The 19,127-nt window shown below is 45.2% G+C and overlaps 1 protein-coding gene across 1 annotated transcript; it reads right to left on the reverse strand.

Annotated features, from left to right (window-relative positions):
* Positions 1 to 603: 603 nt before the first annotated feature.
* Positions 604 to 18,293, reverse strand: LOC118092454 (aromatase). Its single transcript, XM_035130480.1, has 9 exons — positions 18,149 to 18,293; positions 13,482 to 13,632; positions 9,973 to 10,127; positions 8,369 to 8,545; positions 6,515 to 6,629; positions 5,714 to 5,828; positions 3,175 to 3,337; positions 1,435 to 1,676; positions 604 to 858 (listed from the first exon to the last, which is right to left on the reverse strand). The coding sequence occupies exons 1-9, from the start codon at positions 18,291 to 18,293 to the stop codon at positions 604 to 606; spliced, it is 1,518 nt and encodes a 505-aa protein (XP_034986371.1).
* Positions 18,294 to 19,127: the final 834 nt, after the last annotated feature.

Raw genomic sequence — 19,127 nt, forward strand, 5'->3', positions numbered from 1 at the left:
TTCAAATCAAACAGATGAAGAAAACCAGTGCTTTGCTGTACCCCAAAGTGAATCAGGATGACTTGCCATGATAAGACAGCAAGCACAGCCGTCAATGAAATCTTCATGACTCCGCAGTAGAGTTACATTGTTCTGTTGCTTTCAAAGAAGTCTTATCTGTGCATGGTGCAGCTCAAAATTTGACTCCTCCTTCTTAATCAACCGTGGTGCGAGAATCCAGCTGCTGCCTCTTGCATGATTCTTATCTCATCTCATCTCATCTCCATGGACCTACGTAAATGGGTTCTTCAGTGCTTCTTGCAGAACAGAATTTCCATCACATCACAGCTGCACAGAATAATTCGCAAAGATACTTGTAGGTCCTCCTTGCATGAATGTTTTTTATTTTTTTTTGTATACCCAAAAAATGGTGCTCCGTCCTGAACGGCAGCCAGAACCTGAGTTCTATCAAATGGCCACTTGCACCAGCAATCTATTCATTGGATGAGTGAATGGATGCTCCCCAGATGGATGAGAATTCTTCATTTGAGCAGAGTAGTCCAACCAATCAGTTTTCATTAGGGTAGCCCAAACAATCAGTGTTTGGAGACTTCGTGGGCTGTTTTATTCATCACGATGGTTGTTGCTGACGTTATTTCTTGGCACAAAAAGCATCTGCAGCAATGGCTGCCTTTCATCTGGATGCAAAGACAAGTCATTGTTTTTTGGAATGTGGTTAAGACCTTGGTCTTTTAGAGTCCGGATACTGCACCTTCTCAGGAGAGTCACCAGGATAGCCTTCATCATCACCATGGCAATAAACTTCCCAACACAACCACGGGGACCAAATCCAAAGGGTTGAAAGTAACGATGGGGGACCTACAAAAAAAATATTTCAAAGAAAACTCAGAATTTAAAAATTTCATAAACAGCACCCCAAAACACTACACACACACACACACACACACACACACACACACACACACACACACCAAGGGAGATCTGTTCATCCCTATTCCACAACTTTATTTTCCTTCCAGTTCACTCTTCCCTGAGTTCCACTCCAAAATTCTGGAGAAATTACCAAAAGCAATTCTGGAGCACAGTTTGCTGCAGTTTTTGTGTGACTCCCTCCTCATTACGAATCAGTTTCTATACACTGATAAAACACTACAGAAAAAGAAATCTTGTGTCAAAATTCTTTTTGGACAGTGTTTTACTGGTGGGGACACGTGCTCTTGTGGCAAGGTTGGATTTGAACTCATATCTAAGTCTGCCTTTACCTATTAGACTTAATTTTATCACCAAGAACTTCCCTGTCCTATATAAGACAGGATCCAGATCATATGTCAGTGGGGGGTCTTGGGGCCCTAGCAATTACTTGAAGAGACCAGATACTGATGCTAGTGAAGCAACAGCCTCAAACAATTAAAAACAAACAAACCCCAAACTTACGTTTTTCTCAAAATTGTCAAGTGAGAATTCATTTGGCTTTGGGAAGAACTCAAGCTTATGTATGCGCCCGATGTTCAGAATGATGTTGGTTCCTTTCTTGACAGGGTAGCCATCAATCACATCGTCTTGCAAGGCTTTGCGCATGACCAAGTCCACGACTGGCTGGTATCTCATGCTCTCGAGAATAAAATTTTCCACCACTTTTAGCTTTGGCATGTCCTCACTTTGGATATCTCTGTCACCTTTAGGAAGCATGTAAGATAAAGCAGCTGGTCTCTGATATCACCATTGAGAAAGAGCTGAAATGACGTTTCTGCACAGATTTGGAATATGGCAGAATTCATTTGTAAACTTCTAAAGCCAGCTTTTAAAGTTTGCTTCAGTATAAAAACCTAAAACGTGAGTCTTGCTGATCACTTCTGAGAAACAAGACTATCAAGACTACATCCTCGCTTGATGTCTCTGTTGTGGGACTGAATCACTTCAGATAGCAGGTGGGAGAATCATGTGAAAACAAAACAAAACCAACTCCCTGCACAGCCCAAACTAACAGAGCCATGCGTGGTGTGCTGAAGCCCTGAAGATAAGCTGGCTGTTGGGGTTTCAAAGACCCATACATATTTCTCTGCAAACAAACAATCAGCGATCCTGTAGAGAGACCCTTGAAATGATGATCAACTGGTGGTGGTTGCAGAGAGCAGCACAGAGCACTTTGAAGTTCCATCCGTCAGCTTACCGTATTGTCAGGGCTCCAAAGTGCTGTGCACCTCATGTGGCAAGAACTGATCACATGGGCGTACCCAGCACGGGGCAGGGGGAGCAGCTGCCCCCCCTAGAAGCAAAAAAGGGAGAGCACAGCACAACAGGCAGGGATGCTGCCAGCTGTGCTCCACCTCAGCCTGCTTGGCTGAAGCGAAACGGCAGCAGCGGCAGCGAAGCTGCCTCCGTCGAGGGGAACTTGGACCTGGGCTAACTTCAGCCCACACTACTTCAAGTTACAGCGAATGAAGTGCTGCAGAGCATTGTGGGGCAGCACTTTCTGTGCTGTGCTCACTGTGACTTGAAGGAGTGTGGGTTGAAGTTAGCCAAGGTCCAGGTCCAGGTTTCTCTCGACGGAGGCAACTTCGCTGCTGCTGCCTCGTTTTAGTCACCGCTGCCGGTAAAGGAGCGGGCAAGGCAGAAGCACAAGCGTGCCACTTCGGCAATGGCTGGAAAACGGCCCCTTTCCCTCTGGGGTGTGTGGACATTGACCACACCTCCTGGGGGGATCCTGGCCATGTCATTGCCAGCTAGCCAATCAGGTGGCTGGGGGTGGTGGCATGGCTGGTGTGCCCCCCTAGTTTTGATCCTGGGTACGCCCATGACTGATCACCCAATGTCGTGGTGATGTGAGGCCATCTACAGCTGTGTAGGAGACCATTCCCAGTTCCCCACTCCTGCTTTTGTTGGTTAGCAATAGGGCAGCAACATTTCACCCCAATGGAAGTTTCCCGAGTGCTTTGAATGCCACAGAGAGAGTATCACAATAAGTAATCCAGTCTAATTTTTGAACATCCAGCAGTTATCAAAGGCACAAGAGCCATTCTATTCCCTGCTGCCCAATTAAATCGGCAAGCCTAGTGTTCAGTGGGGCTTTACATAAAACTTTTGGATCATTTACTTCGGACCCTTCCTAGCTCAAAGTACATATTTGTTCATTAGAGAAATCACCCTTCTCTTCCATTGTCACTGAGTGCTTACCCATCACAGACTGTATTTCCTTCACCATCTCCTTTTCCACCTGAGGGTGTTCTGCAATCAGCACTAGCATGAAAAACAGAGTCACCGAGAGAGTATCCGGGGCAGCTATCAGCATCTCCAAGACACACTGGTTGACCATCTCACCAGTAAGGTCCCCACGGCTCTGAAAGATTGAATGGGCAGATGATGGCTGCTAGACTTGGTTGCCAACAACAGTGTTAAATTCTACTCAGACCAGTGAGCAGTGAGAGAATAAACTCAATAGGGTAGTGTGTCTAGGGCAGGCATCCCCAAACTGCGGCCCTCCAGATGTTTTGGCCTACAACTCCCATGATCCCTAGCTAACAGGACCATTGGTCGGGGAAGATGGGAATTGTAGTCCAAATCATCTGGAGGGCTGAAGTTTGAGGATGCCTGGTCTAGGGCAATGCATCAGAGGACCAACAGCTGGTTGTGTTTTGAAAATGTGCAAATCACTCAATTTTGGTTTCTCTCAGGTTCTCATTTCCCCCTCAATCTTCACTCTAGTTCCCTACATTTCCACAGCATGCATGTGGACGTTTTTTAAAAAACTCTGGTGGCAATTTACCTGTAATTATGTGCAAAGTTCTCCTAATATACATGTGGTGTGATGGTTAGAGTATCGGGAGAGTATGGTTAGAGTACCTGGGAGACCAGAGTTCGAATCCCCACTCAGCTATGAAGCTCACTGGGTGACCATGGACCAGTCACTGCCTCTCAGCCTAACCCTCAGCACAGGGTTGGTGTGAGGATGAAGAAACCAGAGGCCTTTTGGGGGGGAATAATAGGGGAAGAGATCCCCAAGAAGGATAGGACTACATTTCTGTATGCCACGACAGCAGCAAGAATATTGATAGCAAAGAACTGGAAGAACCAGGAGATACTGACAACAGAAGAATGGCAAATGAAAATGATAGACTTTATGGAACTTGCCGAGCTGACAGCGAGACTGCGAGATCAAAGGGAAGAAACAGTTCAGGAAGATTGGAAGAAATTTAAAAATTATTTTAAAAAATATTGTAAGATATAAGCTTTAGAAATCCTAGGGGAACATTTGTAGGTTTGGGGGGGTAAAGAGGGATCATATAAGTTAATAAGTTAGTTATATGTTTTATAGAAACAAAAGTTGATAATGTAGTAATAAGATTGGAATGGATAATACTGTACATGAAACCGTTAAAAGAATTGAAGAAATGAACCCAGAAGGGAGAGATTGGAGGAAGAAGTCACCCTAAAATGCAATTGAGACAATGTGAAAGATGAAAGATTTTTTTTTGTGTGTGTATGTTTGTATTTGTTTTGTATGTTTTCTATATCTTATAAAATGGATAAAAATATTTATATATATAAAAAATGGTTGGTGTGAGGATGAAATGGTGAGGTGGAGAACCATGTACACCACCTGAAGGTCCTTGGAAGAAAAAAGGTGGCATGTAAATGCCATAAAACAAACAAATAAACATTTCTAATATGCACACTCTTCCAAACCAACTTCCCCAAATATAATGCATTTTTGCATGCAATTTCTATGCACACTTTACCCTAGTATATGCATTTTTGTACACATTACTTGGCAGGAAAAAAGTGCAAATTTCGAAGGACGGCCGCGTTTCAGTTTGCATACTGTTTCAGAAAGTGTGGATTGGGCAGGTTCGCCGATTTCGCCGATGGAATCCCATCTCTCTCCCATCCCTACTGGGCTTGTGGTGGGAAAATCCAGGACTAAATGAAGCAATTTGCTCATCTGGGGGGGGGGAGAGGGGGGAGTCATAGGTCCATGGCAGAACACATCCTTTGCATGCAGAAAGTCCCAGGTTCCATTCTCTGGTGCTTCCAGGCATGGGCATAGCCAAGGGAGCAGGCCCCCCTAGATCCACAGAAATTACTGAAAAGCATGCCCCCCCATGATCCCCACCCAAAGCTCACAACTTTGATGGATCTCCTAAAAAAAGCTCAACAACTACCACCCCCAACAAAAACCTTGGCTACGCCCATGTCTCCAGGTAGCAGATGAGGGGAAAGCTCAGTACTTTGAGTGCTGCTGTATGTCAGAAGACTTAATACAGAGCCACAGTCACACAAGATGACTGTGGAGGACCTGGCTATCATTGGCTACCAGCCATGGTGAGGAGCGGGACTCTTCATGGTCTCATCTAGCAGGACTCTCCTAAAGTTCTTAAGATACATGAGCTATCTGTTCTATTACAGTCATACCTCAACATCCGAATGCCTCGACTTTTAAGTCGACAACGCCCGGAAGTCTTTTCGCCCCGCGCGCCCGGCGTGCGTGTTCTGCGCCTGCGCAGAGCGGCGTGCGCGGTCGGTGCATGCGCCGAAGTGGCGCTTCGGCATCCGAAAACCTCGACTTACGAAGACGGCCGCGGAACGGATCGTCTTCGTAAGTCGAGGTACCACTGTATTTAAAAAGGAACTTTCTATAAAAGCAGCATTTTTGGGTGCCCCAATGTGAGGTGATAAATTACAGTTCATGCATTATTGATTTTTTTAAAATAATCACCTGAGCAAAAATCAGCTGTGATGCAAAATCCATGTGGTCCTCCAGTTTCTCAAGTGTGAAGAGCTTTTGTCGTTTCTTCTCTATTAAGATTTCGATGACTTCTTTCAAATCCTTCCTAAAACAGAAGGAATCCAGTGTATCGCTTAGTACCTGCAATGCCTTGGTGCAAAAATCAGACAGCCCTGCATGTTTCAACCTACACTGCAGTTGAACAGGAAGTGACACTTGTGTACTGCAGACACAGACATGCACACCCAAACAGACACCCCACCCTCAACCTTTCACAACCTGTGGAGACCATACCCTCCAATTGCCCTGATTTTCCAGGGACAGTCCCGGAATTACAGAAGCCATCCTGGTTTCTGATTTGATCCCAGAATGTCCCACTTTCCCGGTGTGTGTGTGTAGATGCAAAAACAGAGTCCTGTTTCTGCTGGAAATAAAATACCTGCACTAAAGGAAAGAAATGATGACGCTGGCATTCGAAGCCTTTCCTATAATTTTGAAGGAAAAGGTCACCAATCCACTTTAAATTATTTAATTGCAATGCTTTCTTAGGAAACACGTGGAGTGTTTAGTCCTTGATTGTAAGTGGAGCCTTACACCGTCTACTCAGAAGTAAGTCCCGCTGTATTCAATTGAGCTTACTCCCAGGTAACTGTGTAAAGACTCTGCAGAATTACACTGCAATCCAAGCACTTTTTACTCCTCCCACAAACGAAGAGTCCAGAGCAGTTGTGTAGGCAAGGCAAGCAATCCTGGCCCACTCTCAGTAAAATTGCTACGGTTGCTGGTACTTACGCAGACTTTTCATATTTTTTATACAGCCAAGAAATCTTAAAGAAGATGTCAGGCTTCAGGAGCAGCGCTTGCCAAGCATCAAAGTAGTTTTGGATTTTAAGCACAACATCGTTTTCTGAAATTGAACACAAATGACAAGGGAGGAGACAGAAACATAAATGGAAAGAAACTCCAATACCGTGAACAGCAACCCCTTGATGGGGCCAACTAGAGCTATCTGGGCTAAGCATTGGAATAGGGGTTGCCTTATATACAAACCCTTCTGGAAAATTGTAAGGCTATGTTCTGATTCATGTACTGTATATTCCTGCATATAAGACTACTTTTTAACCCAGGAAAATCTTCTCAAAAGTCGGGGGTCGTCTTATATGCCAAGTCATCTTATTAATACAGTGAGTATATCCCAAACTCTATATTTTAACTGGAAAAGTTGGGGGTCGTCTTATACGCCTAGTTGTCTTATACGCTGGAATATACGGGTATTCTTTTTTCCAGAAAGTGTGGATTAGGGAAGTTCGGTGAGAACTGAATCTTAATTTCTAGACCATTCCAAGCAGGGAATTACATCCGGGTGACCGGGGGGGGGGGGGGTCTCCTGTAACTATTGATTCAGTCACTTATTTAGGAAAATTACATTGCTTCCTATCAGTGGAGAAGGGGGAGGGGGGGCAGAAGTGGCAGCAATGAATAAAGCAAATGAAGGAAAAAGACTTCAACAGGCAACTGAAATGGTTAATTAGGAAGAAAAACTGAGACCCAACTCTTTTTGGTGGGTTCAGCCAGTCTAATACCAACCAGGTGATACGCTAAACCAGCTTTCCCCAACCTAGTTCCCTCCAAATATTTTGGACTACAATTCCCATCATCCTTAGCCAGCATGGCCCATTGCCAGGGATGATGTGAATTGGAACTCAAGACATCTACAGATTCCCAGGCTGTGGAAGTCTGTAGTAAACCCACAAGGACTAACTGACAATCTCACACATTAAGTGGGAAGCAAGACTGTGCCCACCCACCCCAAAGGAGACTATGGGTTGTAGTGAACAGTCCTACTCAGAGTACACCCATTGAAACCAATTAACCTAAGTCATGTCTATTAAGTTTAATGGGTCTACTCTGAGTACTACTTCCATTGTATTGGAAGGAGCAAAGATCACCAGTGTCAAAGCAATGATTCTTCAATCCTCAGCTTCCTTGGGATTGGTCATGTTGTTTAGATGCCTGATTATCATCTTCCAAAGCAACTACTCTATTCCAAACTGAAAAATGGAAAGCGTAAAGCTGGTGGTCAAAAAAGAGGTTTAAAGACCCTCTCAAGACAAATCTAAAAAACCAACAACTGGAAAACACTGGCCTGCGAATGCTCCAATTGGAGAACAACCTTTACCAAAGGTGTCATGAGTTTTGAAGATGCTCACGTTTGGCAAATCCACACCGTGATCAGCTCCCACCCAGAAACCTATGTCCCCACTGTGGAAGGACGTGTGGATCCAGAATTGGCCTCCACAGTCTCTTACGGACTCACCGTCAAAACCGTATTCATGGAAGACAATCTTACTCGGCCACAAGTGATCGCCAGAGAAGAAGAGACTTTGAGTAGGGCTTGCAGTGAATGGCTTAACTGGATACATTCATACACTATGTACATAGCTAGGCATCCCCTCCTCCCCCAAAAAGAGATTTTGTACTTCTGCCTGCCTTCCTTGGGGTTCCACCAAACCTCCCCAAATTTCCCTCTTATGTGCAGATAGTGATGATTTGGCTAAATAAGTATCCACACTCATCAGTGGACTTTGTAAATTGAGGGGATGATTATGGAATCATGGAGAAACCTAAGAAAGATAATTTCAGTACCGTCAAGAGGAATCCCAAGAAAAAGTCTGTTTGATGTGTCCAGCATGATACGTCTCATGAGATTCAGGCTGTTGATGTATTCAGGCTTGGGAGCCGCTTCCTTTAGCTGGTTCAAATGTTCAGCCGTTGAGTTAACACAAATAGATACCATCCGCACGAGACCCGGGCCAGAGAGAGCTGCAATTTCACAAATTTCCTTATTGTCTAGATAGTTTGGTACTGAACTATATAGCCCAAGGGGAAGTGCCCAAACGAGGAAGCGAGATGGAAGTCTCTAGGGCTAGCACTTGGCTTCAGTCAGCCTTTAATTAATATCACACACAATTTTATACCCCCTCATGTAATTTCTAAGCAGTCTCCAAGCAACCATATGAATGCAACTGTGGCCTTCAATTCACTTTCCTAAAAACTAGACAAAAACAAAGCACAACTGTCTATATTGAACTAAGCAACATGGGCAACAGGGGATTAAAAGTGAAGAGGCAAAGCCCAGGAAAAGTTTGGAATATATATACAATTTTTAATTACTATCTCCGCCTCATGAATTACCTAAGGGAGGGCAGGCCAGAGGGAGGATGCTAGTGCCAAGAAGGATGTCTTCTGGATCCTCACCGAGTGACACTAAACAAGTCTTGGACTGACCAGAAGGGTTTCATCAGAAGATCCTTAAAGATCAGCTTGGTCTGCACTAGGGGAGGCAGTCTGCTGGCTATGATGGTCCCAAGTTGTTTAGGGTGTCTAGTGTCAGACGAAAACCCCTCTGAATTTGGCTCAGTAGCTAGGAGGCAGCCAGAGCAGATCCTTCTGCACTGGTGTAGCATTTGTAAAGATGGGTGGCCCAATAAGCACCCTGGCAGCTGCATATGGAAGTCGCTGCATCTCCAGAACTTGGTGCAAAGGTGGACCCACACAGAGGACGTTGCAGTAGTCTAGCAGTGAGGTTATCAACACATGGGCCTCCATGGCAAGGCTATCCTGTGCACGAATGGGCATAGTTGGCACACAAACTAGAACGGGTAAAGGGTGCTCTGAGTCACTGAGGCACAGTGGCAGCAGGGGCATCTAGGACTTCCAGTTAGCCCCAGTGGTTTGACTGGGTTGGGCCAGTCAGTGACCTGGGCAGGTCGTCATTCATGTTGAACCCTGAGACCAGGCCTGGAAGTATCTTGCCGTTGCTTGAGTTTGAGCTATTCTTGCTTATTTGGCATGGCAGCCATCTTATCCCACTTATTTACAGTGGTACCTCACTAGACGAATGCCCTGCTAGACAATTCTTTCGCTAGACAAATGGGTTTTGCGATCGGAGGTTGCCTCGCAAGACGAATTCATTTTGTGAAAAATTCATCTAGCGAATCGTGGTTTCGCATAGGAATGCATTGACATTCAATTTATGCGTTCCTATGGGCAAAAAAATAAAAATAAAAATTCAATGCATTCCTATGGGATTCACAAGACGAATTTTTCGCAAAACAAATTGACTCAGAGAACGAATTAAATTTGTCTTGCGAGGCACCACTGCATTTAAATGACATAGACTGGCCGCACTTTCAAAACAGGAATAGATGCTGTGTCGCTGCAGGGAGAAGCGGAACTCCAGAGCTTACCTTTGGTGAAGAAGGGTCGTATTTCTTTCCAGAGTTCTGGGTTATTGTTAAATATGATCCCGTTCTCATGCATGCCGATGCACTTTAAGCCCAGCTTGCTCCCAAATCGAGAGGTGTAATGCCCATATTTCATTACGTGAAACATACCTGAAGATCTAGCAAGCAGAAGAAAGACTATTAAGACCACAAACACATGACACTTCATTCTGTTTTCTTGATGTTTCCCTAACTGTTAACTTTGGCATTGTGTTCAAGATTCCATACCATGTAAAATCCACTTCCGGAAAACAAATGGAATGTCACACACGTTTAGCACTCATTTCCGTGTTATTTGAATCCTGGAGAAAAACCACATTTGCAGCCCCCTTAACCCAGAAAATCACGGGAAGAAAATGACAAAATTTTAAACAGTATCCCAGCATGTTATTTCCTGCAGTTTTCATGGGGGAATCGTGGGGGAACAGAAGTGCATGTGTGCAGAAATGGTGGGGGAACAGCAACGTCGCTGAATCAGTCTAAAGGCACAACAGGTACTGCAGTGTGAAAGGAAGAGGAGCCCTAGGGTTATATTCTGGAAAACGAATGCAATATTCCCCATGTCAACAAACGCCCCCAATGTCAGCAAATTGCTTTCAGTCGGATCATCGCCACTGGCCAATCTCTTCCTCTGATGGAACAAAATAAAACCCACAGATTTTTTTATTTTATTTCTTAGCTCAGCACAGAAGAAGACATAACAAGTTGATTGGTGGAGTGTTTGACATTGTCTTTTATTATGATAGCTGTACACAACTCCTTCTGTGAGATTTTGGGTCGCTCTGCAGCACAGACACTATCTGCAAAGCTTTGCAGACCATCGCAGTCTTGCGAGATCCAAAACCAGAACAGATGCTGAAAGCTAGGCAGGCATGTTGAGGCTGAAGACATGGGTGGGTTTGAACCTCAGCAGTTGGCATCACCAGAGGCAATGGCCTGGTTTGTTCCCACCCCTCAAGGATATCCCAGAGGGTACCACTTGGCTTTCTCAAAGAAATGGCGAGCTGCTATTGGGACTACCTTCACCAGACATCTGCTGAGGCCTCTGCCCTGCAAGGGGCAGTTTCTGATTTTTCCAATCTGATGTTCAGTTTTACACACTTCCACATCCGTTTGCAATTTTTATTTTTTCAAGAGAAGACGTCAGGAAAATTCTTCAGCATTTTAGCACAAGTTTCTCCATGCACATTTCTGTAAAGCATTTTTCTTCAATACAATGCATTTCTGCACATTCTTTTCACAAACATATGCACTTACATGCACACATTTCCCATAGTGTATACATGTTCTTTTTTTAAAAAAAATTGAATTTAATTGTGACTACCAGGTTACAGAAAAAAGAAACGAAAGAAAAGTTAGTTTCAAAAAAGATAAGTTGCTGCAATTGCTAATAAAGAAAGAGCCCACATTTGAGAACATTTGTTGAAAGATGGTTCACAAATAAATCATGCTAATACCAGAAATAAATTAAAATGTATGATTCAGGTTTTCATCATTTTTCTGTTTGTGAGCTGCTGTGGTTTATCCTAAGACCAGCAACTGATGCTGAATGTCCTCAAGAGGGAGCTAAAAGCTAAAAAATATCAGAGTGGTGTCAACAGCAAAGCTCCACAGTGCAAGGAGTCACATGGGGAGGAAAATGCAACCAAGACAACACTCAACTTCTCGCCTGGCCTTCTCCCATCTCTTTACAGAGATGTGCTTTGCAGAAATTAGCGGGTGACTTTTTAATGGCACAAAACTACATAGGACATGAGTCAAGGCATTTGCTTCCGAAGGCTGGGTTTTTCTGATAGCCTTGATAGCTCAGTGGGCTAGAGCCTGGTGCTGATAATGCCAAGGTCGCAGGTTCAATCCCCGTTTGGGACAGCTGTATTTTCCTGCATTGCAGGGGGTTGGACTAGATGATCCTCAGGGTCCCTTTCAGCTCTACAATTCTATGATCTATGATGTGTTCTCTGACCTCTACAGACTAGCCAGCATCGGGGCTCCTAATCGTGATTCGTATCCTGGCATGTGGCGGGGGGGGGGCTTCAGTCCCCCCCCCACTGAAGCCCTGATTCAGACTGGGCCCCTTACAACAAAAGCAGGCAGTGTTTTCTACTGCTCTTTCTGAGCCTGGTATTCTTTACACAGAGAAAGATTCCATTTCAAATTTTCCTCTTTAGATTCTCCTCTCACTGCCATGGAAAGCCAGCAGTAAAAAGAGTGCAGTCAGCTCCATAAAACTAGTGAAGAAGGATCGTGCCAGGGTTGTGCCAGAATTGGATTTAGGGTGGTGTAGGTGGTTCCCCCACGAAGGGCACTGAGCCAAGTGAGTGCAAGATTGAGAAGTGAGAAGATCCATAACTGAGAAGATCCATTTGGGGGTGCCAGATTTTGACCTCACCCAGGGCACCATATTAGAAAAATTGCCCAAGTCCACCCCTGGTTGTGCGCTAGCAATCAGACCTTGCTTAGAACATCATTGTAATTAATCAGTATATACGTTCTCTCAAAATACATAATAAATAAATTAGAGTAACCAGATGCGAACACTAAAAAGTCTCAAATGTCACGCCCTTTCCTCGTAGAAAACACTACATTATGTCAACCAGATCACCTCACGCTCTACAGTGGAACCTTGGTTTATGAACACCTCAGTTTATGAATTTTCGGTTTACGAATGCCGCGGACCCATCTGGAATGGATTAATTCACTTTCCATTACTTTCAATGGGAAAGTTTGCTTCAGTTTATGAACCCTTCAGTTTATGAACAGACTTCCGGAACCAATTACACCCATGCTTCGGGTTAAGTACGCTTCAGGTTGAGTACTCCACGGACCCGTCTGGAACGGATTAATCCACTTTCCATTACAGTGGTGCCTCGCTTAATGAATGCCCTGTAAGACGAAATTTTCGCTTAAAGAAAGGATTTTTCTAGCGGAGGTTGCCTCGCTAGACAAATTCGTTTTACGAAAAACTCGTCCAGCGAATCACGGTTTCCCATAGGAATGCGTTGAAATTCAATTAATGCGTTCCTATGGGCAATTTTAAAAAAAAAAATCAATGCATTCCTATGGGATTCGCTAGGTGAATTTTTCATTATAAGAATAGACCCGTGGAACGAATTAAATTCGTCTAGCGAGCCACCACTGTACTTTCAATGGGAAAGTTCGCTTCAGTTTATGAACGCTTCAGTTTATGAACAGACCTCCGGAACCAATTGTGTTCATAAACCGAGGTACCACTGCACGCTGTTGACACTCTCAACAGACTCTGAAAAGTTCATGAGACAGGACTTGCAGAAGCCACACTGCCTGGCTCTGCTTCAGCAAGGCTTCTTCTTCTTCTACCTGCTTGGTTATTTTATCTTTAATGGTACTTCCCACCTGTTTTTTCAGGACAGATATCAAGAAATTTCCTCTTACATCTGGACACTCTAATAGCAATAGGTACTCTCCATCCAGATTTTCAGAAATCAAAGATTTACTTGCTAATAATGAGGGTCTCTTCTCCGTTGATCCAGACTCTCATAAATTCACCATACATCTTGTTGTAGTAGTTACAGGCACTGCCAACACCCATCCAGAGGAATCTCCAATGAGAAATAAGGGGACCAATCCCCATACAGTAGCCAGGGCCTAAAAGAAGAGGGCGGGGGAGAGATGGATTTTATCAGTAGCATCCATTCATATATAACAGGCACGTCCAACAGGTAGATTCTGATCTACCGGTAGATCACTGGACGTCTGTGGTAGATCACTGGTAAGCTACTGGCTCTCCCCAAAGAAGCTCAACAACTCTGGCTCCCCTAAAAAAAGCTCAGCATTTTTGCCCTGCTTTCCTCCCCCCCCAAGAAAGCTCAACAACTTTGACCTGAACCCCTAAAAAATGGGGCTTTCCTTCTCCTGAAAACCCCCCTGAAAGGGGGTAGATCACTGCCAGTTTTTAACTCTGAGAGTAGATCGCAGTCTCTTGGGAGTTGGCCACCCCTGATATATAATATTTTGTTTGTTACTATGTTGTGTATGTTTGTGACGTTATATTGTAAACCACCCTGTGATCCCTGGAATAATAAATAAATAGATAATTTGAACAATGCGGTGCTTCAAATATTCCCTTATTGTGAGGATAAAAATGGGGAAGGGAGAACCTTTTATGTTACACTGAGCTCTGGGGAGGGCGGGTGTAAAAGTGGCATACACAGGGCTTCCCCCCCGCTCCAAGCCAAAACTTGCTGGAACTCAGAACTCAGCTGGAACTCACAAGGCAGCTTGTCATGTACAATAGGAGTTGTAGTCCTGCAACATAGGTTCCCCAATCCTGATACTATCTGAAAGGCTGTTACAGTAATTGAAAGGATATGAGAGAGCTAGTTTAATCTAGCCTGGCATTTGCTTTACTACGTTGTTTATTTTGAGAGCATGCGGCAACCTTTTACGCCGAATGATCTCTCAAGGCTGCCCCAGTCATGTGCTCCAAAGGCGGTTTAAAACATCCAGGAAAATGCAGACAATGTTTTGAAAACAGAGCAAGGCAAATGTGTGGAGAAATTAAGATGTTGGCTCTTCTCCAGGATGTGGAGAATGGAAAGACCAAATGCATTTTAGCATGAAATTGCTCCACTGAGATCAATGAAGTGATGCTCTCACAAGAAATTCTACAGTGTCAAGGTTCCTGATTCCTCTTACTTTACATTTTTACAAGGCAGATTTAAAATAGCTTCTTGGCAAATACGTATGTTCTGAGTTCTTGATATATCCTGTGCTTCTTGTAGGTAGTTTTAATAAAGGATAACATCCCATCCTAAACATCCCATCCTAAACTTGCTTGCTTAGAAACAAGTGTTGGGATCACAACACTGGACTGGTATCTTAAGTCTTGTTTCCCTGAGAAATAAAAAGGTAAAGGGACCCCTGACCATTGGGTCCAGTCGTGGCCGACTCTGGGGTTGCACGCTCATCTCGCATTATTGGCCGAGGGAGCCGGCATATAGCTTCCAGGTCATGTGGCCAGCATGACAAAGCCGCTTCTGGCAAACCAGAGCAGCACATGGGAACGCCGTTTACCTTCCCGCTGTAGTGGTTCCTATTTATCTACTTGCATTTTGACGTGCTTTCGAACTGCTAGGTTGGCAGGAGCTGGGACCAAGCAACGGGAGCTCACCCCGTCACAGGGATTTGAACCGCCGACCTTCTGATCAGCAAGCCCTAGGCTCAGTGGTTTAACCCACCGCACCACCTGGGTCCCTAAATGCAGCTAATTTAGTCTGGCTCCCACCCAGAGTTTCCAGTAGGCAGAATCATCTTGCTGGATGGGACAGAGCTGGGAGCAATGCTATTTTTCTAGAAAAAGAGGTGCTGGAACTCACCATGAACACCTCCCTCGTTCTCTTCAAATGGCAATGGCACCCACCTGAGAGTTCTGGCTGAAAAAAAAGCCCTGGCTTGGAGGCAGTGACAGAGCCAAGGTCACCCAGTGATTTTCACTGGCTGAATAGGGCACCCATCCCTGGAATGACCAAGGTGTGTGTCGAGAACACAAGGGGCTAGCATAGTCCCCCTAGTCCACTGACTGCATGCCACTGGTGTTTAGCATTTCAAACTTGAAGGACCAGGCACTTTGAGAAAGGGGATTTTCCCCGTTGATGGGCTTACGGGAGATGAGAATCCAGCAACCCTGATTCATGGAATCCTCTGCTGCGAGGTCCCACTCACTTGTATGGCTTTCAGGGGGAGTTAAGCATCAAGTCAGAAGGGACCTCACAGGAACAAAGGATATGTGTTATGCAGTCACACCGTTAGGTCAATCTAGCTCAGGCATCCCCAAACTTTGGCCCTCCAGATGTTTTGGACTACAATTCCCATCATCCCTGACCACTGATCTTGTTAGCTAGGGATCATGGGAGTTGTAGGCCAAAACATCTGGAGGGCCGCAGTTTGGGGATGCCTGATGTAGTTCATGGCTGCCTATATCATGGGTAGGCAAACTAAGGCCTGGGGGCTGGATCCGGCCCAATCGCCTTCTCAATCCGGCCCGCGGACGGTCCGGGAATCAGCGTGTTTTTACATGAGTAGAATGTGTCCTTTTATTTAAAATGCATCTCTGGGTTATTTGTGGGGCTTGCCTGGTGTTTTTACATGAGTAGAATGTGTCCTTTTATTTAAAATGCATCTCTGGGTTATTTGTGGGGCCTGCCTGGTGTTTTTACATGAGTAGAATGTGTCCTTTTATTTAAAATGCACCTCTGGGTTATCTGTGGGGCATAGGAATTCGTTCTTTTTCTCTTCTTCAAAATATAGTCCGGCCCCCCACAACGTCTGAGGGGCAGTGGACGGGCCCCCTGGTGAAAAAGTTTGCTGACCCCTGGTCTATATTGACTGACAACACCTCATCAGGATTTCAGACAGGGGTCTGCCCAAGCTGTGTTTGGAGATGCTGAGGATTGAACCTGGCACCTTCTGAAAACAAAGAAGATATCGGAACTGACTTCCAGTGAGTTCCAACTGGGAAAAAAAATAAACCCTGGCTGGGGACAGTGACCGAGCCAAGGTCACCCAATGATTTTCATTGGCTGAATAGGGCATCGAACCATGCCGCTGACTGACTTTCTATGACCAGTTTATTCCGGTAGCTCTTAACCAGAAGGTTGGTGGTTCGAGCCCACTCAGGGGCAGCTTTGGGCAGGAACCCTGCATTTCAGGGTGTTGGACTAAATGACCCTCTGGATCCCTTCCAGCTCTACAATTCTGTGATTCTGTAATATGCAAAATCCTGTCTGAACATGGGAAACAAGCAAATAAGCAATTGAAGCAACACCAATGCCAATAGATATGTATTAGGAGCAAGGCACTAACAGCAGCATCCTACAGAGGTCTACTCGGAAATGAGACTGAGTTCATTGAGAGTTCAGGCTGCAGTCCTAACACTGAATGCAAGAGGAGACAAAGTTAGGATAGCACTCTGTTCATGCCTCAGATGAATGAATGGCAGGGACAAGTCACATGAGAAAGAGATTAGTTCTAATGGGATGAAGTGCGAAGGGGAAGATTCAAATTGCAATGAGCTTTCAGCTCCTGAGAGGGGCCATGCACTTTTTAAAATTGCAAATAAAATAAAAGGTAAAGGTAAAGGTAAATGCGGGTGGCGCTGCGGTCTAAGCCACAGAGCCTAGGGCTTGCCAATCAGAAGGTTGGCAGTTCGAATCCCCGCGACGGGGTGAGCTCCCGTTGCTCGGTCCCAGCTCCTGCCAACCTAGTAGTTTGAAAGCACGTCAAAGTGCAAGTAGATAAATAGGTACCACTCCAGCGGGAAGGTAAACGCCGTTTCCATGCGCTGCTCTGGGTCGTCAGAAGCTGCTTAGTCATGCTGGCCACATGACCTGAAAGCTGTACGCCAGTTCCCTCGGCCAGTAAAGCGAGATGAGCGCTGCAACCCCAGAGTCATCCGCGACTGGACCTAATGGTCAGGGGTCCCTTTACCTTTACCTTTAAAGGACCCCTGACAGTTAAGTCCAGTCGCGAACAACTCTGGGGTTATGGTGCTCGGTTATAATTTGATTGCTTTCATTTGCCATTTCTAATTCTCTTTGAAGCAGATGTTTTTCCCCCTGTCTTCTGCTTATATTTAAAAGTGGAAATTGTAGGCCATCTCATGCACAATGGGTTGTATTCAATGTTAGTCAGAGTAGTGTGACACAGCATGTTGGACTAAGATCTGGGAGACCTGGGCTCAAATCCCTACTTTATGCCCTTCACTAGGCTAGCCTACCTGCCAGGGTTGTTGTGAAGCTCATATGAAGAAAGGGAAGATCCATGGATAGAATATTGAGATCCTTAGAGGAAAGCCAGGGTATAAATGCAGTAACCAGTGAACGAATTGAAATTCATGGACATGACTAGGAACATAGGAGTCAGACCATGGTTCCATCTAGTTCAGTATTGTCTACACTGACTGCCAGCAACCCCCCCAGCATTTCAGGCTGTGGTCTCTCCCAACCCTACCTGGGGAAGATGAACCTGGGTTCTTTTGCATGCAAAGGAAATGGTCTGCCACTGAGCTTCAGCCCCTTCCCCAATTATCTCAGATCCTTTACTTGCAATGGGTCTTCTCTGAGTAAAAGTTTTGGATGCAACCCTCTGCTTTGAAAGAACTTACCTGGTATGGTGGTTGCTTCTTCACAAGTCCACATCAGGAACAGGAAGCCTATGAGGAGCAAGACAGGGACAGTGGCAACTGGCATCGTCTCTGAGACCACTCTGGTGATATTGTACTGCATTGGGTTGAAGGCTTCCATGATCATCTCTAGCCAATCGATAGTCCTACAAGAGCAAAATGAAAACCCAGCGTATTGGGAGAGCACTGACGAAACACTCTGGCACTTTGGGGTGTTGTCGTTCCTGCAACTGATGCCTTGCAACGCCCCCCTTCTCGATCCCGTAAAGTGAGAGAGCCTGTCCCACTATTAGCTTTGCTTTATAACAAGGCCGGTGGTTGAGATTAGACAACGGCAGCAGCAAGTCAAAACAAGAGAAGATACACTCTTTCTTTCGCCCCACCAAACAAAAGCGCCTCTGACCTTGGAATTGGAGCTCAGGTTTGCTGGCGACATGTTAAAGCCAAGAAAGTTACTATCTCCCAAGCTTCCCTCAAGTAAGCTGGTCGGTTGGTCAGGATGCAGACCCTGGGACCCTGTGCCAAATTTCTAATCAAAGGAAAAGGAAATTAAAAAACCCTCCGCTGTGAGCAGAGCACTGGAAAGCCTTTCATCCTCATCACCTTCCGACAACTGTTGCAAGGGGGTGACAGGAGCGACCTTGGGTTTCAAAGATGATTGAACATTTCCCCTGGCCATGCCGGGAAGGCTGGGCCATGCTCGTGAATGAAGAATTGGCAGGGTTTGCGGCTAGAATATCTTTGCGTGGATTGTGCAAAGCTTTCATTTGCAATGGTCATCCGTTCGGCTTCTCAAGGCTGGCCCAAGGAATTTTGCTGCCCGGGGCAAAGAACAAAATGGCGCCACACAAACACTCCTTCTGCGTAGAGTAGCCGACAGGACTGGCTGCTGAATCCTACTTCAGTACTGGCAACAGGGCACTGCCCAGCCACTGAGGGAGATTGTCAAGGCAGTTATAAA

Source organism: Zootoca vivipara, chromosome 14, assembly GCF_963506605.1.
Source record: "Zootoca vivipara chromosome 14, rZooViv1.1, whole genome shotgun sequence".
Taxonomy (NCBI): Eukaryota; Metazoa; Chordata; class Lepidosauria; order Squamata; family Lacertidae; genus Zootoca; species Zootoca vivipara.

Coding starts and splice junctions, on each gene's coding strand:
- LOC118092454 (XM_035130480.1), bottom strand. CDS start 18,293: ATGATCATGGAAGCCTTCAACCCAATGCAGTACAATATCACCAGAGTG. Junction 6,630..8,368: donor TCTTGGGATTCCTCTTGACG/GTACTGAAATTA, acceptor GTTCAATTTCAG/AAAACGATGTTGTGCTTAAA. Junction 859..1,434: donor TTGACAATTTTGAGAAAAAC/GTAAGTTTGGGG, acceptor TTTTTTTTGTAG/GTCCCCCATCGTTACTTTCA.